The sequence below is a fragment of the Gymnogyps californianus genome, chromosome 1 (genome assembly GCF_018139145.2).
Source record: "Gymnogyps californianus isolate 813 chromosome 1, ASM1813914v2, whole genome shotgun sequence".
Lineage (NCBI taxonomy): Eukaryota > Metazoa > Chordata > Aves > Accipitriformes > Cathartidae > Gymnogyps > Gymnogyps californianus.
Window position 1 is genome coordinate 61,037,351 of NC_059471.1, and position 22,904 is coordinate 61,060,254.

The 22,904-nt window shown below is 37.3% G+C and overlaps 2 protein-coding genes across 2 annotated transcripts in view; one reads left to right on the forward strand and one right to left on the reverse strand.

Moving 5' to 3' along the window:
* Positions 1–11,909, forward strand: part of TPP2 (tripeptidyl peptidase 2) — a 56,875-nt gene extending 44,966 nt beyond the window's left edge. The window contains exons 28-30 of the mRNA XM_050891963.1: positions 838–1,045; positions 9,520–9,639; positions 10,294–11,909. Of these exons, the coding sequence (XP_050747920.1) occupies positions 838–1,045; positions 9,520–9,639; positions 10,294–10,383 (418 nt within the window). The 3' untranslated portion in view covers positions 10,384–11,909. The remainder of the gene's footprint in view (positions 1–837; positions 1,046–9,519; positions 9,640–10,293) is intronic.
* On the reverse strand, positions 11,570–15,830 carry METTL21C (methyltransferase 21C, AARS1 lysine). The gene is made up of 5 exons (XM_050891976.1): positions 15,797–15,830; positions 15,295–15,458; positions 13,969–14,111; positions 12,333–12,450; positions 11,570–11,964 (listed from the first exon to the last, which is right to left on the reverse strand). Exons 2-5 carry the CDS (start codon positions 15,446–15,448, stop codon positions 11,570–11,572), a joined length of 810 nt encoding a protein of 269 aa, XP_050747933.1. The 5' UTR covers positions 15,449–15,458; positions 15,797–15,830.
* Between the last annotated feature and the right edge of the window lie 7,074 nt (positions 15,831–22,904).

A 22,904-nucleotide genomic window follows, 5' to 3' on the forward strand; every position in this document is an offset into this window, starting at 1 on the left:
GCTTCAGAGTATTTTTGAGACCCGTTGTTTTTCTTTAGTTTTAGATTGTTCCTCTGAATTACCAGTATATATCGTTAGGAAGACAGTATTTTGAAGGTGACACCCTAGTCTGGAGAATAATTGGTGGATTTTGCAGTGTGTGGCGTGATGCTGTTTTAGTTGCAAATAGAGCAGCAGATTTGAAGATTAGGCCCTTAAAATGGGAGATGCACATTTGTTGATTATTTTAGATAAAATACCAGATTTCAATTGTAAAACTAGTCTGTCTGTTCTAGCTATCCTGAATATTGTGATTAATTCTAGAATTGCTGATATAAAAGCAAAGCTATGACATAAACTTCATTCTAAAAACGTTTCTTGGCAAGTTGACCCATTAGGTCATGTGGTTGATTCTAACATCTGAAATTGAACACCAAATTCAATGGTGCTTTAAGTGGGTGCAATTCTGTTGAAGTCAGCAGAATGGTATCTGCTTATGTTAGTGGTGGATTTGACTCTCTTTGTTTATAATGCCAGAAACTATAAAGCTGTATTTCTAGATGCTGGCTTATTCAGTTTTAGAATCCTGAGTTGCCCTTGCCTTAAGACATCAAAGGCATTTCAGACTTAGAAGAATGATTGAGCTTGTTTAATGCATAGTGTCTCCAGGTATTTTTTTTACAGTTAGTTTAATTTATAGTAAATAGGCATGCTTTAAAAATCATCTTTGTGCTGATTTTCATTTTGTGTGTACTAACTGCTGTAAACTTTTTAGCTTAAACTCAGTACAGCACTGATTCGTTCTTAATGAGGTATCTGCAAAAAGTCCTTAATTTTTTTCATGCTATTTTTTTCTAGTGAAATGGAAAAACAGAAGACTACTTTAGTGGATGCACTTTGTCGAAAAGGAAGTGCACTAGCTGACCAACTTCTTCATCTGCAGGCCCAAGAAGGGGCTGCTTCCAGTGATGCAGAAGGCAAAGATGACGATCACGAGAGCTGCTCAGAAGCTTTGACAGAGACATTCTGGGAAACAACAAAATGGACTGATCTTTTTGACAGCAAGGTAAGAGAGCAGAGCAGATTTTTTTGTCTTTTGCATGTTGGGTTTTTTGATGGTTTCTCCTGGAATTATGCACCGGTTTTGTGTGCGCAGCCTCATATATTCCTCCCTTCTACTCTTTCATGCTGTCCCCATATATTGTGCTTCCTTAATGACCTTTTTCCACAGAGGTTTTGCCAAGCCTGTCAAATCCATGGTAAGCCCATCTCTGTGCATGTGAATGTAGAGGTTAAGGGAAGGGTATAGAACAGTAATAGATTTCCATGAAAAAGCTGCTTGCTTTATTTGAATTGCTTCTTTCTGTACCTTTCAGGGAATATTTTTGATTAACCTCTGCGCTGTTCTAGCTGTACACACACAGAAGTGTGCAGCATCCCTACTCTGTTCAGTCCTGCATTCTGTAGCCTCTTCTACACTATGGACAAGAGAAGTTTTGTGTTTTGCTGTCAGTAATGTCTGTAGAGGTAAAGGAAGAAATCCTTGGAAATAATTACACTTATATATTTATTAGCACAGATTTCCCTGTCATTTCAAGGTTCCTAATCCTGAGATTTAAGTTTTTGTCTGCTTCATTCAAGACAGCTATTCCAGAAGAAAAAAAAAAAAATCCATTGTAGGTGATTAGTTATGTAGCTTTTACTTTACAGAGTTTATGACTTTGTATGTTATAACTGTTGAGTTATTGAGTATTAATTAGTTGCTGTACTTAACTCTTGCATATGGCTGTGTTTTAATGGAAGATGAAGTGACCAATGTATTTGTTTATAATTCAGTTCAATTGCCAAAGCACTTCAGATAGTTACAAAAGAAAAACTTTGAAATTAAAAAAATTGCTTGAGTTCCTTGACAGTAAATAATCTTCCTGGTAAGAACTTGTGCTTTAGCTGGAGGCCTGAACAAGAAGGTTGATGGTGGTTACCCTCACTTTGTTTAATGTATATATTCTTGTACACCTACATCTTTTCAGCATTCCTCTTCTAGTCTTTAACTGATTATAATATCCTGTGGTAGCAGATTTTGTGCTTTAATCATATTGTCTGGCACATGATTTTCTTACTGTCTATTTGTAAATACAGTACTGTGTTCCAGTATAGTGAACCCTGGTTTACTGCTGTCTTTTGATTTTTAAAGCTGATGGGAATAATTTCAGTACAAAAACTCCCAACAAGATGTCTATATTGGCAGTTTATCACCCTTTGTTACGGTTTGGTTTTTTTTTTTTCAAGACAGATATTGATTGCTTGCACTCTTGAGCTGTGTGCTCTGGGCCTGGAATGAGTAACTCTTGATTTGAATCGCACAGATTAGGGATTGAACCTGTCTCTCTGACTGCCAGCGGTTACTTGGGAAGACAAATGCCTTAACTCTGAACGTCCCTCCTTCCTTCTTCCCCATATCTTTTATTGCTGAGCATGATGTCTTATGGTATGGGATGTCCCTTTGGTCAGTTGGGGTCAGCTGTCCCAGCTGTGTCCCCCTCCCAACCACTTGTGCACCCCCAGCCTGCTCAGTGGTGGGGCGGTGTGAGAGGCAGAAAAGGCAGAAAAGGCCTTGACACTGTGCAAGCACTGCTCCAGCAGTAACTAAAACAGCCCTGTGTTATCAACACTTTTCGTCACAAATCAAAACATAGCCTATAGGAGCTACTATGAAGAAAATTAACTCTATACCAGCTAAAACCAGTACACTGAGGATACTTTTAGCCCAGAAACATTCTAGAGTGCTCTGGGTATTTTAAATGGATAGCTTCTGAAAATGGAGAAAATGAGCGTGTCATACTACATCCTAATGACCCCTGGGGTACAGCTTTGTCCTGTGCTTTTCTGCAGCCTTTCTGTCCTGTACCCATACATAGCCTCATGTACTCAACCCTGCCTGGCTCGCATACAGTTTATCTTCTATGTTCTCTTGCTGCTGGACGAATTGCCCTATATCAGTACAGTTATGATTACTAGTATAAGTAGTATTACAAGGGCCACAAAGATGATTAAGGGACTGGAGCATTTGTCATATGAGGAGAGGCTGAGACTGTTCACCCTGGAGAAGAGAAAGTTCAAGGAGATTTTGTCTATGTGTATAGATATATGATGGGGGGAGTAAAGAAGATGGAGCCAGGCTATTCCCAGTGGTTCCCACAGGACAAGAGGCAGTGGGCACAAACTAAAACACAGGAACTTCTGCTTAAGAAAAAGTTGGGTTTTGGTTTTTCTATGGGGGGGGGCATTGTTTGGGTGTTTTTACTGTCAGGGTGATCAAATGCTACAGTGGCATTGCCCGGAGAGGTGGTGAAGTCTCAGTACTTGGAGGCAGTCAAAACTTAATCAGACATGAATCGGGGCAACCTGCTATAGGTGGCCCGGCTTTGAGCAGGGGGGTTGGACTAGATGATCTCCAGAGCTCCCTTCCGCCTTCAACCATTTTGTGATTCAGTAACTGCTTGGCAGGTAATTTATGTAGCTCACTAGTTTCTGTGGTGGTTTTCTTCATGCTTTCTGTGATCTAGGAGCATTTATGTTGGTCAGTAATGATGTAGTGTTAGTTTTGCTAGCTATCAATTGAATGTATCTAAAGATCACATGATGGATGTATCCTCTCATCTCTCCCATGGAACTGTTCAGTAATTCTAATCCCAGCAGTACCTATATATAAGGTTGTAAAAAAAAAAAGTTTGAAGGGAAAGAAATACATGCTGCTACTTAAAGGTTTCATATGATTATTGGAACTGAGACTTTTAATTGTTCACTTCTATACTTTGAGGTTTTATTTTTCTGGAAACTCTTTCAAAGGGATGAGGACTGAGAATAATGTGACTTGGGCCTTGATGGGATTGTGAATTTTGCTTTGAAAGGAGATAGTAGAGCACTCTAATGATTTTCCCTGGTAACAGATTTGGAGAAAAGGACTAGGGCTAGGGCAAAGGGAGTTATTTTCAATTGAGAAAAAAAATTCTTTCTTTTTCCTTTATTGCTTCCTAGAAGTTTCATGCTTGCTGCTGTTCATATTCTTTCACTTCCTTTACTAACAGGTGTCATGTCCACCTAGTAGTTTTATTAGGAACTGGCTGTAGTTAGCAATTACACTGTTCAGACCACCTGTTTCAGTTGTTAGCACTACAGTTTCCAGCCAATGATAGAATGTTTTGTGGTCATTCAAAATCATAAACATATGATGAGGGTCCAATTATGCTTTATTTAGCTTTTTTAAGATTCACTATTAATGACTAAGACTACATAATTATGATATGGCCTGACACAAAAAAGCGTAAGAAAAAAATTTACAGTTATATTCCTGCTGTCTTTGTTGTAAACTGTGAGAATAGCTGTACACGTGTCATGGGCTGTAACTTTTCTTCAAAAATTAGCTCAATACTTTACAGTTCTTTCATTCCACCCACCTCTGCCAAACTGGATCTTATGTTCAGGCTGTCTGATCAGTATTCATTCATTTTTATTTATGATGGCTGACAAGTTTTGTAAGTGAGATTGTGCTTAAAGCTCTCTCAGCTTCCTGTTTGAATAAACATAAGTGTCTTCTGCCCTAGAGATAGGCCAACAGAATGTTTTAAATATCTGCAGTGGCCTTTGGTCTTCCTCCTTTGCAGCTTCTTCTGCCTATTTGGAAGAAACAGTTGTATAAATCTCCACCTCGGTGTCGCATGCAATATGCTGTTGTACTTATGGAATATTTTGCTGTTTTCAAAACAAATTTAATAGCTTAGTGCAAATAGTTTTATTTTACAGACTGTTAGAGGAAAATTCGGAGTTTTGACCGTTTAAGGGGAACCATACTGTTCATGTAGCTTGCCTCCTTTGAGATGGGGAGTTTAGGAACAATGTTGAGGACTTGATTTTGTAAAGTAGTGTTTAAGGCTTCAAAACAGATTCTGTCTAAGAAACAAGTATTTTTGCTAGGGTAAGGGCAAAAGCGTTGGTTATGTTCTGCAGTCCAGCTGACTTATGCTTGGCAAAATTCACCTTGGTAGAAAACAAGAAATTATGGCTTTAACGGCCTTTCTATGGTGCTACTCTGAACTGACTTAGACCGGACTGATAAAATGAAGTGTTGTGACTTGGCTCTATCGCCTAGCCTTGCATGACTCATTTGCCTTTTGGGGAGTAGAAGAGCTTTGGAAGGAGGAAGGGTAGAGTGGAGTAGTGATGTAGGATCAGGGATAGACCTTGTGTGAATGTCCTTCAAATGAGAGTCCTCAAAAGGCAGCCAGCTTATTCTAAAGCACTATGTTGGGAACAAAAACGTGGAGCTTTTCCTGTACATGGACATGGCTTTGTGGCATTGGCACTCGAAAGATGGAACAACTGAGTGAGAAAGGATGGAAATAAGGCACTTGAATACTGCACTGATCATTCAAGTATATATATGGCTTTAGATAAAAACATTGCTCTGTTTTTACTTCTAAGCTTCCTATAAGTCAAAGTTCATCCAGATGTCAGTAATTAAAAGTCTAAGTAAATTTTTGAAAACAAAGAGAGACCATGTTTTCTTCTGTGTTGTTTTTAAAGATGAATCAGGAACATCATTGTGTTTCTGCTCACCCTCTAGTAAACCAAGTACTATCACTTGTTTCGCCTCTCTTCTGCAGGTGTAGCACCTGTGTTGGCACAAGGCATTTGTTAGTTCCTTTGAATTGCCTGTTTCCCATTGAAGTATTGTGCTTGTCCCCATATTGTAGCAAGTATGTAGGGAAGCTGGTACTGACTTTTGATAGTAAGTGCATTTGTTCACACTTTCAGCTATTCTAGTTAGATCACTTGTCTCTGAAGGTTTATTTTAAATGAAACATGAAAGGAAATATTTATGTCCCCTGTGTACACAAAAGTGTTTCAAATAAACTCCAGTTGAGACAGCTCTATGCAGCAAGTATTTGATTATGCTAACGCATTTGTGATAGTGCTTTATGGTTTTTAGTAATGGAATATAAGTTGTGCAATTTTTCTTTTACCTTTTTATCTTTAAAATTTGTAGGCCAGAATCCCCAGTTTTAAACAAAACTGCTACAGGGGAGTAGTAGGATGTTGCCTGTTTGTTACTGGGAATGACTCATCTGTAGAATTTAATGCCCCTCAACCTTTAAATTAGCTGTTGGGGAAAAGCAAAAAGTCACATTTAAAAGTAAGTTTAAAACCAAATAAAAGGCCCAGACCTTTCCATCTTGTCTTTTAAACATCTTAAGCCTGGATTGTCTTTCATATTACTGTCTGCACAGTCAGATGCAGCTGTCTTTTCCAGCTGCTGGTATTCAGTCACTGCCAAAAACTTGTTGCTGGATACTTGATTCCCTTAACTCCCCTCCCTCTATTGAAAATACAAGTCCATTTTTTTATATGAATATTGCTTTTATTTGTAATAGGCCAATTGATAGAGCAGAGAGGAGTCAACAAATATAGTTAAGAAACCTTAGTTTATTACCATAGATGTATATGAACCTGAAAAAACTCATTTGCTGGTAATTATAAACATTACATCTTCAGTGTTCTTACAAGTAGTTGGCATGTGTTATCTATAGATTATATCGCTTAACCTAGTATTTTAATTATTTGTAAATGTAGATACATTTTAATCAACTATTTAAATAATGAAGTAACATTATACAAATCTGTTTTCCTTTTCATAGGTAACAGGATTAGGATACTAGAAAAGTTTTATTAGGTAGTTTAGTGTTGCTGGATTCAAAAAGTGTTCTTTTTTTAAAGAGTGTTTTCAGGCTTTTAAATTCTTTAGCCCTGCAAACGTCTTGGGAGAGATCATTTCAGCATTTTACTGTCCTAAATATGCATCTTTATGTAGTCAATGGCAAGTTAGGCAGCTAATTAGGAGATGGACATCCAACCACTTTCATGGGTCTGGCTCTTAGCACACTTCGTATTGCAGGCCATTAGGTTGGGGAATAAAGCATGTAACAGTGATTTCCCCCCCAGTATCCTAGAAGTACACGTTGCCTTTTCTTATTACCCTTTGTTTATCGCTCTTTGGCCAATTTCTGGGCCATATTGCTTGTTCTGTAAAAGCTAGCCTTAATTATATTTATTGAAATTATGAAATAATATCAAACACTTAGAATTCATTCCTATTTTTTCATCTAGCAACTGCTTTTAGATACTACAAATTGGTCTATTTGCTGTTGTTATACATTCAGATAGCAGCTGTTTTCTGTGTTACATCTTAATAGTACTCCAGTTTACATTTTGTTTACACATATCAAGGAATCATAATTTTTACTTCTGTGATCTTGTAAAGCTTGTAATATTTTTAATTATAAGGCTTAATTTGACCAATATGTGTACAAGTTATAAAGTATTATTTCTTATCTAACATTTTTTGTTTGTAAACCTATTCTGATTTTAAAGCATCTCATGCATTATTCTTAACTTCTGAAGTGCTAATGAACTTTTAGTAGTTTTACTTAGCTTGTATACAGTTGATTGGGTTTTTTTCCCAAGCACTAAGACAGAAATTATTGTCTTTTATCAAGGGCTCTTGGAGCATTGTTTTCAACCTTTTGGTCCAGCAGAGAACTTTTTTCTCATTTAGAAATACCCAAACTTTTATTTGGCCAGAGCAAGGGTGTTTCGTAAAATGCTTTGTTTTCTTGCCACAAAAACTCTAGGAAGCCCTGTTACGAAAGAAATGGTGTCAAGTGGCTTTCCTCCTGCCTTTATCACTGATGTTCAATAACCATTCAAAACTTACAGGGTCAGGTAAGAGCTTTATTAATAGAGCAGTGACATTATTTCTGGTTAGCCTCCGATATGTTATATTTGCTGAGAGCTCCAATGCATTTTTCATTTGGTTTTTTTTGTTTTGCTTTTGTTTTGTGGTTCTATCATCTTTTACAGAAGGGATTTTTTTTTTAAGTTTAGTTTAACCAACTAAATCTGCTAATGGATCCACTGAACAGTTATTCAGAAGTGTTTGCTAATGTGTTTTGCTTTAGGAAAATATCCAAAATAACTGGATTGAGAATGCAGCATGCAAAGTATTTTTCCAATAGCAATATTTGGAAAATCTATATGTGAATGGTGCTGTATGCTCATTGTTGCATATATGTGTGTGTTTTAAGCTACAACAGCTTAAGTGAATACTTCAACACAACAAAATAAGTACTTGAAGACAGAAGAAGAATGAGTAACTGAGTGCTTGGCATATGCTTTAGAGCTTCAAAATTACACCTTTACTTGCTTGATAATTAAGCTTGTTATTTCTTTTTTTTAGCTCAATCTTTTAAGTATTGATCCTGCAAAGACTTGTGCGTGTGATTAACATTCAATGGAAGTGTTCAGGCAGCTAAAATTAGGCAGGTTCTTCAGTCTTTGCAGGATTCTGATGTCGGATTGCTTAATGTTTATATTCTTAAGAGATATTTAGATTATTTTTTTTGCTGTAATGCAAAATATTTATTTCTGAACATCCTTGAAGTGTTTTTGTTAGCTTTTCTTAATGGGATATTTTAAGTGGACATTGGGAAAACATAACTTTTGTTGGAGGAGTCAGAGGAAAGGAAGAATATTGTAACGAGTGAGGGGAAATGAATAGCGAACTTTAATACGAGATTTCATAAACTTTGCCAACAACAGAAGCACCTCCATATTCACCAACTTTGCTGCTATGTCACTCTTCAGTAAAAAATATACAAAAGCTATTTACTATGTGTTCCAAAGGGAATATATGAAACAATGCCTTGATTGCACTAATTCTTAGTGCTGTAACTGGTGAAATGGTATGAACTATCTTGCAACTCCCTGAACGCTGTCAGTATTTGGGTGTTAAGAACCTGATTTATTTTACATTAGCTCTTAAGTAGACACATTCATTTGCGCATGTTAGTTATAGCATTGACAAGTATTGTAAGCTGTCTCTAGAATCTTTATCAAGAGGAAGCTTTTTTATAATCTCTTCTTAATAAATTACCAATAGTGAGGAGCTGACCCAAAACCTGAGGCTTGTCTTCATGCTTACCTGTCTTCATTGCTTGTTTATAATTATGTGCGTTTCTCTGTGTGTGTGTGTATGTATATCATTTGCTATGTACATTCATACTTGTTTCTGCAGTAAGTTTGTGACTTCCTAGGAATCAAAACTCTCAGTTGGGTCTTTGTTTCTGTGGGTCAAAGATATACCTGCCTGGTTCTCGATATTTTTTTTTAATTTTTTTTTTATATACCATACAGTTGCCTCTAGAGAGTGAAAATCCAAAGAAGCTAGAAATGTGATGAATGAAAAATTATGTTCTGAAGTCAAATATGTTCATGAAGTCGGAAATAGTCTCTAGGAAGTTCATGTATATAACTACTACTGTGAATCATCTGTTTTACTGCAAAGAAAAATGCAAGCTATCTTGTGTAAATGTTTTACTTTGTTTAAATCACTTCTGCTACCTGAACAGAATCTGCTATTACTTGTTAAGCCTTGTAAGATTAAAATATTAAAATATCTAATTTGGTTTTGTTTTCACATTGTAGGTTTTGACTTTTGCCTATAAGCACGCATTGGTAAATAAAACGTATGGGAGAGGTCTCAAGTTTGCCACCAAACTTGCAGAAGAGAAGCCAACGAAGGACAACTTGAAAAACTGCATTCAGGTAAGCTGTGTTTGATAAAGTAACGGGCTCTGTTCATGCTGAGTAAGCTTTTAAAAGTAAGATATAAGTCTTTTTGAATTTTTTTGATTGTGACTTACATTGTAGAACTCACTAAAGTTAACATTTTAACTTTATCCAGGCTTTTGTGGCTTGGCCTCCATTTTTAATAGTGATTTCTTCTTTCTTTGTCTAGAATAGCTAGTTTGTGAGTAACTATCATTCTTAACAGATTTACTTTCTGGAACTTACTTTGGGGCATAAAGAAAGTAGAGACAACTTAGCCAAAGATCATCTGCATATTTAAAATCCCATTATGTTGCTGTTTAACCACTGTTATTTTTACTGTTATTAATCACACTTATTGCTAGTAGAATATAGGTGGAGAATTAATGGGAATTACTGTAACTCCTAGGACAAAATTTTTGTGCATTGAGTTGAAAGACTGTAGATCATATAGAATGGTTTTCTTTTTCCCCTTTCAGGACTAAGTAATTCAAAGATCCACCAGTTCTCCAATCTCTTATCTTTCTGATAATAGACATCTTTAGTAAGATGTTGATATCAATGCAGTGCTTGTTGGAAGAATTTAGATTTTAAAAAGAATAAGACCCTAGAGCTTCTTATTTTTTTTTAATGTTTGCTTTTTTATTTCAGCTAATGAAGTTGCTTGGATGGACTCATTGTGCAACTTTCACTGAAAATTGGCTTCCTGTCATGTATCCACCTGATTATTGTGTATTCTAGAAAACCAACAATTGTAAACTTAAACTGATTTTATATGGGGCAGGATATGAAAAGATAAGTTTGACTTTTTATTGGAACGCATGTTTTCATTACTGAATGCTGATTATTAAATTGTGTGTATTTATCAGTAAAGGCACCTGGGTACAGCTTAATACCTGTTAACCTAACTCCTGTCATCAGGGAGTTTCCTTATTGTGCATCCCATTGCTGGCAATGGATGTGCCAGAACTGCCAACACCACGGATTTGGAATTAGGCTGGAAAGGCTTACTGCATGCATGTTAGGTTCTTAACTGTTACTTTTAACCGCAAACCTGTAAAAGCTCTGTATTTTTTACAGTAAACTGAATTTTAACATGTTTGATCTTAATTTCAATTGTATGAAGGCCTTAAAGCTACTTCAAGAGTAGCTAAAATCTTATTTATTAGACTAAAGTAATGGGACATCATTACCTGTATTGTTTGCAAGAGTTTACATTTAATTTTTTTAAGAAAAATTCAACCTCTCAAACTGTTACAATGTGTAACTCAGAATTGCTGATGCATAGGTGCTCTTGTAAATCTTCATTTTGGAGTGATTTCAGGCAAACTCAAAAATCCATGTGAAGTTGAGTATCAGGACAGGCTGATACATGTATAAAAGTGCCAGACAGTTAAATCTTGATCAGGTATTGTAAAGCTATACATATATGTTTAATAATGTTAAAAATGTAAAACACAGCAGAATAAATGTGCAAAGTTGAAGATCAAAAAACACCATGTGCACTCTGATACTTTAAAAGATTATTTTATAATTAATAAAAATAAATAATGAAGCTAAAAATTGTATTGGTTTCTGAAAGAGTACATAAATGGAACTTGCTGAAAGAAAACACCTTACAAACAGCAGAAGTTCAGTGCAGGCCAGAAGATGAATGCTTTCTGTTAAAGCCTTTTTACTAACTATTTCTACTAACATTGTTCCTTCAGTGGAGTGCAGTTGGTGTGTTTGAACAGGTCATATGTATCAACCAGAGACAAACTGCTATGTCATTTGTCTTGCCAGTTTTTTCATAACTTGCAGTGCAAAACTCAGATACAACTGCAACTTTACAAACATAAATGCACAGAAGGTGCACTGTAATGCTGCAAAACATTCCAAACTGTAAGGTGCTGCCACTAAATCAAAATTAGTAATAGTTTTCTCTTTAATTCTCTCTTACTGTGGCTTTAAGCAGCTTGACATTTGATTCTGGAAATTCTGCTAGAATGGTTGTGTTAAATACATTGCAAAGTTTTTCCAAAAATTCATAGTCTGTAGTGAATCTGAATTTATTTGCCCATAGTAATACTGTTCCTGGCTTACAAAAATACACCATTGTTGCTAGCAGGGAGTCCAAAGCTGTGTGATGGTACACGACATCAGTTGCCAGCATGAAATCATAATGGTAAGTTGATACAGGAAAGTCTTCATTGAGGCCTTCTCCCCATACCAGTTTTCTCACTTCAGGTTTGTGCAAATTCATGTTTTGTGTATTTCTTGAAATATTATATGAGAGATTTTCAAGAACTTCAGGCAAATCAGTAGCTGTAACGTAAGCTCCTAAAGAAAACATGAATTTGTTTCAATTCATAGATATGTAGTTGAACATACTCCCCAATGTCAGAGGAGTTGGAACTAGATGATCTTTAAGGTCCCTTCCAACCCAAACCATTCTAGGATTCTATGATTTATATATATACATATATATATATATAAACTTTATCTACATAACTTCCCCAGCTTCTCCCTCACCAATAACTAGAGTAGTTACTTTATTAACAAAACAGTATTTTACAATAATTTTCATTTTAAAAAAAGCGGTGACAAACAAAGTTTACTTCAACTGTTGCTTCATTGCCTTAAAGTGACAGTGGCAGATCTAGATCATCTTTCACAAGAAATCCAAAAGGAAATAGGAATTTACTAACCTAAGATACAGGCCACAATGGAAACCAAGCCTGTTCCAGCACCAATTTCCAAAACTTTTTTGTCTTTGAGGTTGAATTGTTCTTGATTTGATTCCAGATATTGAGATAAAGCCAGTGCCTAAAATGGTTAACACATATCCATAAAAGGGTAACAGGTAAGTTGCACAAACATTCATTAGATGTTTTTATACAGGGGGTTTTTTTATATACAACGAAAAATACTGAAGGCTGTAACATAAAAATGTAATATGGAAAGGATTATGATGTGTCCTGTTTTTTATATTAAAAAAAAATTAAACAGCTTATTTTTAGTTTTAGGTTTATGGGATATGTATTTGCTACACACTTCTATACACTGTGAGTCCTCTGACAGCTCAAGGTAGGCAGCGTTTAGATGTGAACCATACAGTCAGAACAGCAAACAAGAGGTTTAACAATATGTAAAAAGTAATGTTCTGGTTTATTATCATAAATGTTATGGTTTATCATCACTGTCAAAAAGTAGATTCAGGCTTCAGCAGAGATTTTTTTGAAAACCAATCTTTTTTGTTTGTTTGTTTGGGTTTTTTTTCAAAGGAAATATTAAAAATTTGTTATTTACCAACTCAACACTTGTCTATTGATAATAGTATAAACTTAAAAAAAAAAAAAACAAAACAATAGCACTGTATGGAAGTATTGCTTATCAGACCTTTGTAAAGATCTTATCAATAGAATATAAATTGGCTGTTTGTAAACAACGTGAACTGATGCCAAAGAAACTAACTTCCCCCTTTTGCTTCTCTTCTTTAAAGTTGCGTTGCTTTTTTAACTCTTGTGCTTTTCATAATATAACACTGGCTACCTGCTCTGGGAAAGCTGACAGCTAATGAATCACCAGTCCAATTTGTGCAACCTCTTGATTTTCTTGGAAACTCTTACCATCTGCATTCTGACACCTGATTAATGTGAGAACTGATGATCTGACATTTCAAAATAAGATACTGTTTCACCCACCCATACGCTTTCTTTATTGTTTTGAAATCGTCTACCATTTTCTGTGAGCTTTTTCAATAAATGTGGATCTGAAAAATTTTGAAATCCTAATTTTCATGTCTTTATCAGTTGATCCTCCCTTCCCTCAAGGGCAGTTTTCTCAGTCCACATAAAATTCTGTTTTTAAGAGCAGGAGAAGCAGACCCTGAAGAACTGTTTGCAAATATGCTTCTGAATACCACAATGGAACTGTTCCAGCCTGTTCTTTAAAAGAAGCATATTGTTTTAACCTCCTTTATTTAATCTCTCACAATTTTCTTTTTCAGCCTTCTTTTTGTACTGCTGATAGTTTACTTCCCAGCAGTGACTGATTGGCAACATGGAGGAAGCTGAACACTTCTTCCCGAGTTCCCTTTCTTAATTTTTTCAATGTCTGCATCCAATTTACAAATACTTAGGTGCCACAGTTCTTTTGGCGTGAACTGGCAAATTAGCATAAGGCAGAGCTTTCTGCTGAAATACTTCACAACTTCGTTCTGCATAGGGGAACCTCCGCTGTCAGAAGTGTCATCTAAGAAAGCTTCCTTAATATTTGTATGCCACTGCCATGGTTTATTCTTTTGTTGTTGTCAGCTTTCCGAGTGCCATATCACGTACTTACCCCTGGCCATACCACGGCTCCAAAGTGTTCTATGGACTCCTGAATGACGATCTGGTGGCCGGCGTATGTGTAGTGCTCTTTATCAAAGTAGTGCGAAACTCTAGGAACCCAATTCTGTAGTAGTTTAAGAGTTACTGGTGAATCTGTGAGCGAAAAGACAAAATTTGTATTTTTATATGCAGGTGTTCATGTGCAACTTGTTAAAGGGTAAAAAGTATTTTGCGAAAATAGTACATAGGCACATGGACTAGAAAAGCTGTCAGGCCATTGGCCTTGAGACTAGTTGCTGTCCAGAAGTGGACGGTCTGGCTGGCCAGGGAGTGAAAGGAGCAATGGTCATTTCCTGCTATTCTGAGTGTGTGCGTGGGCAATTTACAGATAGAAATGAGCCTTTTAGGAAAAATCTACTAATTCAAATATATAACTCTGCTAATAACAGCTAGAAGACTTCCAGGACCAAGTTAGCTTGTATTTTGGGGTACACCGTAGTTCATCCTATGCCAGAGTATGCCATGTAGGGGTTTGTGCTGCAGTTTTCATTTGTGGGGCTAACAGATCTAGAACATTAAGCTTCTTTTTGCAAAAGAAGGATTTAGGATTTAGCTCTGACACTGAAGAAAACCTAGCTTTTTTTAGTGGTTATTTTTCAACCGTTCTTCCACAAAAGGAGGGTTGTAAGATACTCTTTAAGTATATGTTGACATACACGGTGCTGTCCAGCGAGTCAGTACTACAGTTGTGCTAGCACGTCTCATCGTAGCAAGTAGGCTTGTAGGTGAGATTTTTCAGGAGAGCTCTGCTGAACTGCTCCATCTGATCTCACTGAAAACACGGATGCTGTTCTGAATGACTGTACTGTTGTTGGAAGCCTGTTAGCAGGATATGCATAGATGATACTAAATTAACTTTAACTGCAAAGAAAAACTTTGCTCTGGCTTGCATGGATTTTAATTGATGCCTGCCTGGAATCCTTGGTAGGTGTTTGAGCAGTTTAGCCTGTTGAAATTTGTAATACCACAGCTTCAACAGTGCCAGCCCAATTAATGCATGCTATATCTCTGATTGTAATTGAGAAATAATTCTTAGATGTCTAAATAAAACCCAGAGACTTTTTTTAAACATACATCTTAATTATGGAGATAGTCTTTTTTTTTTGTAGGTTTGGTCTGATAATAAATACAAACATATGAGGAAATGGTGGGGAAAATAAAACAGAGATCAAAAGGAAGAGTGACATGGTGACATCTACTGTTTGAAGACTGAGAAAAATGAAAGTATGAAATGCTAGCATGCCATAGCAATTGCAGTATTTAAATTGGATTAAACCTGAGTTGGATTCTGCTGTTGATGATGCACGCTTGGAGCTGCAAGTGCAGTTTTCAGGGTCATGCTGCTCTTCACAAGTTTCTTCTTCCTCCGTTTGGCAGTCCATTACTCTTTGAATTTTGCTGGGCAACGGTGGCTGCTGCGCAGAGATCATGGCAAAAGAGCTGAAATGGGAGGGGAAAAACAATGTTGTAAAAGCTTGCGGGCACTCTCTTTGTATGAGATATGATCAGAAGAAGACAGTGAGTAGTTTGGGTGGGCTTTGGTTTTGGGGTTTTTTCAATGATGGGTTGAAGGGACAGGAAGCCATGATGAGAGGTGACATCCCCACTCCACTGGAACCTGCTGCGAGCACTTTCTGGTAATGCAGTAATACTATCGGAGTTTTTATTTTATCATGTTTATCATAGTTATTATTTTATCATTTTAACATTTATGCAAAATCTTAGCATTGTGTGGCTGAACTGATGCCACTAATCAGTCTGAAAAGTGAGCTACTTACATGGTACTCTTATCAGTTGAAGCAATAGCTGAGAAAGATGAACTGTCTTTTAATGTCTGTGACTTTATCTGTGTAATTTACCATTTCCCAAAGAACTTGAGACTTGGCATTCCTGTGATAAAACCGGTCAATTTGCTGCAGCCAGTGCTCTTGATTTTGTCCCCTTGTGTACAGTTGCTGCCTTTTCTCTGCCTTTTCCTGCAGAACAGCTAACTGAATTACCCTGAAATGTAGTGAACTGCAGAGCATGCAGGTTGCGGTCAGGAAATAATTGCAGTGAGAAGTTTGAATCGGTAAGCTTTTTTGGAAAACTCTGTGTGTGTTACGAGTGACTGTGCATCTTCAGTGTACAGGGCAGCACCCAGCATGAGAAGGAACCGCTTGATACCAGCTAACAAGCAGTAAAAGCAGGAGTAGGACTGGATCTAAATTTGCCTGGGGAGAAATACGCCAGTGAAACTTTTTGCACTTCAGTGATAGCACCTATGTGTATGCATATCCATTTTGTGTGTGTAGATATATATACACACACATGCACATATTATATGTATAAAGAGAAAAAAAAAAATGGTTCATAACTTGCTCTGGCCAGAGGCTGTACAAGTTCACCCTTCCCACGTATCATGGTGGCTGGAGCGTGCCACTTTTTTATCCATCACTGACCTTATTCTGCTCATTCTTGAGAATGCCCTTTTTTTTTTTTTTTTTCCTTCCCCCCCCCTCTCCAGCCACATGCACTGCAGACAAAGTGTCATATAATTTGGGTTGCACCACACTGCAGGAGGCTGTTCTAGATATCCTGACCAGAAGGGGGAGAGGTTTGGCAGCGGCCAGGAGGTTCAGCAATGCCTGCAGGTAGTTTTTTTTTAAGGAGCAGTGACTGCTGACTTGTGTGGGTGGTCTATTTGCACACATGATACTGACACCGTTGCAGTTTTACTGATACCTGATATATTCCTTACTGCCACTCTGTTTATTCACAAGGACAGGTTTTGTGTTCTGACTCCTCTGACACTGCATTTGTTCAGTCGTGGCAGTGATTTTTGTACTGTTTCAGAAAAGAGAGTGCTTTAAAGTAAATTGATTTTTGCAGATGTTTTTGTTTTTGTTTTTTTTTTTCCTCAGAGGGCCTCCATCTAACTAGTAACAAGTTCTGGCTATGCACCTTTTGGGTATAATTCAAGATATGATGATGGTAGGTGAGAGACTGAAGTTAATGCTGCAGTTACTGCATTCCTTGACACATGAGCGAATGCATCCATGGTCACATTTCACACATGAAAGTGTGCCTCCTTACAACAGCAATGGTTTCTCATGTAATCAAAAGTATACTTCCAGTTTTCAGCAACGCCTCTTTTTCATGCCTTGAGCTAGAATAAAATCTGGTCATGTTTTAATGTTTTAGGAAATCTCTGGGAAAATGTATTTTAAGACTTGTGTAATTGGGAAGGTGTGTAATGAAAAGAGAAGAATCTGTCAGAACTGGTGATAGCTACAGCCAGAAAATGCTTGAAGACCCCGTCTTCTGAACGTTTCATGTTTAAACATGCAAAGCACCACATTTTCAAATTTGGGTGTTTTTGCGGGGATTTTTTGTTGATTTTTTTTGTTTGTTTGTTTTTTTGGTAAGGCTCTTGTAGCATGAAATTTGTGCTATTTAAGTGAAAAGCCAATCCTGAAACTACAAAGCAGGAGGAAACTTTGCCTTGTCCAGTACACTCTTATGTAAAACCCCGAAGGGCTTGTTTAATGAGTAAACTGTTTAATTTGTGAGTCTGGGTAGAAAGTGATCCTTCTGTATTTTTTCCCTTGCTTAGACAAGTTCTTCCTGCAACAGGTCAAAATTTCAGTTGGCTACGAGTAGCAGTGAATACCAGAAAATAGCTTGGAAACATGCTTAGTAAATATATATTTGTTGATCCACTGTTAAGTACTTGCAATTGTATTTACTGCATCTCTGATAGTGATATAGATACCCTATTATCACTCATTCAGTGCAGACTGAATTTGAAATTCAATTAGACACGTTCTATTACATTTTCAAATTAAAAATTGTTATGCTTTCTCCCATTTTGTCCTTTGAGCTCCTCTAAAATAGGAGTCTGCTTAAATATTTGTAAAGACACTTTGCTGTTTTTATTAAATCCCTTCTTAAAGTGATCAGGAGGTCTAAAAAACACCTAGTGGTTACACTGGTACTGTGGTGAGACTGGTGTGGTCCTGAAGTCCACCAGTTGCCTGAGTTCTTAGATGGTAAATTGGGGGGATAAAGATTATGCACTCTGCATTTGTATGTCACCTAACACGCTGGGCTCTGGTTTATGGCTAGGGCTTCTAGATGCTAAATAATATCTTTTCATAGGTGTAGCTTTTGCTAAACAGAAAGGGGGTTTTTATATCTCTCTCTCTCTCTCTCTCTCTCCTACTGCCATAACTATTCAATGATATATTTCATAAAATGGAGTTAAAAATAAGGCTTTTTTTAGCTGCAAACTATAGGAGAGATTTAGTCTCATAGTTTCAAGAATTCAGGTATATTAGGATCTTGGCCTTAATGATGCACAGCTTTACCATTTTAAATGACAAACTGTACATGAAGACTACAGACACAAGTGAGTATTAAGCTATTTGCAAATAGGTGGTGTTTGCATTATTACATACCCTATGTGTAATATGGTAAAGTTGCTGCTGTGCTTCTAGAATTGTAAAAACTGACATTTCTTACTATTTTGACATTTTTCTGATGCATATTTTACTGAAAATGATGTATCTCTAAAAGAATTTTGATTAAATAAGATTGCAACCAAAATCTGTTCCCTTAGAAAATGTTGGCTCTTTCTGAATGTTAGCAGCCGATTTCTTTCCAAAAATGATCCTGATAGGAAATAATAATCTAAATTCAGTGCTTTCCAAAGTTTTTAAACCAGTATTGACTTCATTAATAGTCTTAAACTGTTATGAGCAAAATAACTTACAAAATCACATTTGATTTCTTCAGAACCTAAGGAAGAAAGAATAATTCACAAAATTGTATCTCTTTGATAATGCCACATAAAATTAACAAGGTAATTAAACACTGAAGGGCAAATTGTAAGATGATGATAAACCTTAAGGTAACAGTTTATCCCCTATAAGAATAAACTCTGTGCCTCTTGAACTTTTAAAATCCATTGCTTGGAAAGAGCTTTTCCAATCTAGCTGCATGGCCAAAAAAAAAGTATGTTAGTGAGCAGTACTGTGTCACTGGGTCTTCAGCTGTAAACACAACTCTGCTGAAATGTGTTTCTCTCACCTCTGCACAAAGTTGCACAGCATAATTGAGACTAAAACAGACTATTTGGGTAAAAGCCAATTCCATTTGCTCACATGGGAGATGCAATTGCAGCGTGTTCTTTGCGAGATAGGGCTTAGCCATACACTCATACCATACACAAACATCTGTGCTCATGCAATTTTCTTATGTTATCATGCACTAAATAAAAATTAAAAAAAAAATTAAAAGAAAAGAAGATTAATATAAATGCTAGGAAATAAAGGAAATGTCAGTGCTAGGAACATCACTATAGTAAACCTATATGATATTTGAGTCCACAAGGTAAACGCATCCAAATACTGAAAACCAGCAATGATAGTCACTCCTCGTGAAATAGTAGGGATTAGGTAAGCCGGATTTCGTTGGCTAACACAGCTGACCTGAAATACAAGAATTCAGACAAACGTATTTCCTTTGTTAGTTAGCAGAGAACACAACGGCATGTCAGATGAGGTTAGCTGGACAGCTGTGTGGGTACCTGCTGTGAAGGGGGCACTGGAAGTTTCCTGTGGGCGGATGCACGCTCCAGAGGTTTTTATACAGGCATGCACCTGGAAGGAATAACACTCTGCTCCGACCAGTCGGATTGCAGGCTATTTAGAGTAACATTACCAGCCAGCGCTCAAAGAACTTACTATGTTACACTAAACTCTTCCACATTTGCAGTACAAAACGAAAACGCTCTTAGGCTTTGAAGCCCCAAGTGTACCAGCCTTCAGAAATAAAATCTCGGCTTCTTCCAACCTCTTGTTCCGTTTTTGCAGATTAAGTGTTCCCTGCGTTCGTCTTATGGTCTGCAGTGCTGACCCAAACAAGCAACTTACCGCGGGCAAACTAGCACATAAATAACGTGTGTGGCCACTTGGCAGTAGCTGAAATACAGAGAAAAGTTCATGAAGGCTCCTCCTGCCAGGAAAAGGTCACCTCTTCCTTGCCCCGCTGAGCGTCTGGCTGGGGAAGCTCTGGGTACCCTCCCCTGCCCTGAGTCACGGAGAGTATGGGGGACTGGCAGTCCTGAGGAAATAACAGCTTTCCCATCGTCTTTAGTGCAGGTGGTAACCGTAGGAAATATTATATCTACTGAAAGGGAGAGTGCAAACATGAAAATCACACTTTGATCAGAAAATCTTGCAGTTGCTTGTTTTAAAACAGATGGATATTGTTGGAGATAAACCAAATATGTATTCCTTACACATTTCAAGAATTTGAGAGTTTTGTATGCATTTACCACTTTGCCGCCCTTCTACCCTCCCTTCTCCTTCTTGGAAAAGATTCTGTAGAAAGAAATTCAGCTAGAGGGTAGAAAAATTTAAAAGGAGCTTTGAAAGTCATAAAGCTAGAAAACAACCCTTGGCTGATTAATGAACAACTGAAGGCTGGCAATAGAAATAAGGGGCAGGGGGGAGAAATGTAGTTTTTTAACTCAATTTATAGCCATTTGCATCTTTGGATGAACAGCTTTTGAATTCAGGTAATGCTCTCTTGAAGAGTGGCAAAGGAAAAAGCCTTTTCTGTCGCTGCGGCTGTGTATTTCACACGTTAGCCGCTGCGTGTCTCTAGTAGTCACAGCAAGTATAGGAAACACTTGGCTGCTCGTTCAAATGCTCACCAGTTTCTTTCCTCTGAAATTTGATAGCTAAGACACTTTTTTTTTTTATACTTGGGACCTAGTATTAAGATATTAACTGTATTAAGTTGATATCGTAAACATTGCATTTCACAGACCCGCCTGACTTTACAAGCAGTGCAAATGAGCGGTCCCGAGCTAGGTCAGTAGCTGTTAATAGAAAGAAAAAGGCAGATACGCTGCTGTTGGAATGACTGGTATGGACCTTTTTTAAAGACGTGGTCTTTTTAGCAGGCACATTCCCGCTGTCATATTTATTGTATTTGTCACCGGGGGTGAATGCAGCTCGGACTGGTGCTGCTGTTAAAAGTTCTGTCCTAAGCTTTGGCAATGGGATTGATGCTGAACATAAGTAGTTTATTTTTTAAATCAAATCAGAGGAACTGGCTTGCTCTATATTGCGTCTCTTGTGTGAGCAACTAAAAAGGATGGCAACTGTAGGGACAGTGTTACAGCTTATTTACAAATCATGTAGGTATGGCTTCGTTTCTTGTTTATAAGTGGTACAGGAGTCAACACTGATACTCTGAAATGTAGCTGTTGTTGACATATATTTACTAGATAATTTCTATAAATGCTTCTTGGGCTACGGTCTGTCTCCAAGCATTTCTTGTTTAACATTGAAAATGAGTGTTGTCTGGAGGTGTAGCCCCATGGAATTAAAATTTCTCCAGACTTGGGTGAATAGGGAGGCTGAGGAGAGTACAGCACCTCAGTTCTATGCGTAAAAGGGCGACTTTCAGTTATTAACATCCAATTCCACAAAGCTCTGAATTATTCGATTAGCTTTTCTGTTTCTGTAAACATTCATGGGAATTTTGCCATCTAGACCATTTGTGGAAGACAAAACGCAACAGGCTGCCAAATGCGATGAAGTAAATCAAACTTCAAATATTTTTAGAATGTATTTACTTTTAATGTGAGTTGTGTGGCTTGGGTTTTGGGGGGTTTTAAGTCTGGTTATATGAAACCGAATTGGTGGTGTGGGTCTTTTTCCTTTTTAGTGCTGTCAAACTACCAGGAAAGCTGGGGAGAGTATTCTTCCTAACTCTGCCTGTCACTGAACTCAGCAGCAGCATCCTCTTCAGTGTATAGGCAGAGTAGAACTATATTCATATTATTGGATTATAGATTAGAGTGATTTCAATTTAAAACAAATGTAAAAGTTCCTCTGCTGTTAATAGTAGCAAGTTCAGTGTAAAATGATGTGAAATTGTTAAAACCTTAATTAAATACTGTGAGAAATAGGTATAAAAATGTTAAGGTCTTCTCTGAACCCATCAGGAGCAAGAAGCCTGCCGGATTTGTGCCAAAAGAAGGCAGAGTTAAACCGGAAAAGTTAAAAGATGCTCTTATCAATGAAGGTAATCGTCACACATCACCAGGACCAGATGGTCATTACCCAGAACTCTGCAGTGAAATTACCAGCTCTGAAGCAGAGCGTGGTGCCTGCTGCTGATACCTGAGCACAGGACATGGTACAAATGTGAGGCGTATTTCTAAGGGGGTCTTGGAGGGATCTAGGGAACAGCGGGCCAGTAAGTCTGACATCTGTGCTAGTTAAACTGGGAGGAACGGTAGTGTTGGGTGTTACCTGATAAATAATAAGGCATAGTGTGGAAAAGGAAGAAGGTTTTGTGTGTTCTTTGGAAGTGTCTACAAACGTGTAGTTCAGGATCCTCTAGTTAATACAGTGTACATGGATTTCCACAAGCTTTTGATAAGGTCACTCACTAAAGATCCTTACAGAAATTAAGCTTTGCTGGGATAAGAAGAGGGAGTTATCTTTTGGTTTAATAATTTGTTAACAGCAAGGAGGCAAAAAATGGTCAGGTTTACAATGTCCCATGGGGAGCTGTGCTGCTGAGTGTATTCCTAAAAGCTAACGGGAAATGAAGAAAATAGTGTGGTGACAATAACGTAGAGTTATCCAAGATAGTGAAAACAGAAATAAGCTGGAGAGTTCCAAAAGAATCTCTGACATGCTGAGAGGTGATAACATGATAAATGAAATTCAGTGCTGACAAGTATAACATATAATACACAGGGACAGCCTCTAACTCAGTACCACCTAGGAAAGAGATCTTAATGGCACCAGAGACAGCTATATAAAAATACCTTTGCAAACCATATCATTTGGTAATCAAAACCATAAAGGGACTGTTGCG

Excerpts from the sequence above, each read along its gene's own strand:
- METTL21C (XM_050891976.1), bottom strand. The coding sequence starts at position 15,448 with ATGATCTCTGCGCAGCAGCCACCGTTGCCCAGCAAAATTCAAAGAGTA. Across the intron at positions 14,112-15,294 it reads AACAGCAGAATCCAACTCAG|ATTCACCAGTAACTCTTAAA; the intron begins GTTTAATCCAAT and ends TTTCGCTCACAG. Across the intron at positions 11,965-12,332 it reads CATTGTGGCCTGTATCTTAG|GAGCTTACGTTACAGCTACT; the intron begins GTTAGTAAATTC and ends TGTTTTCTTTAG.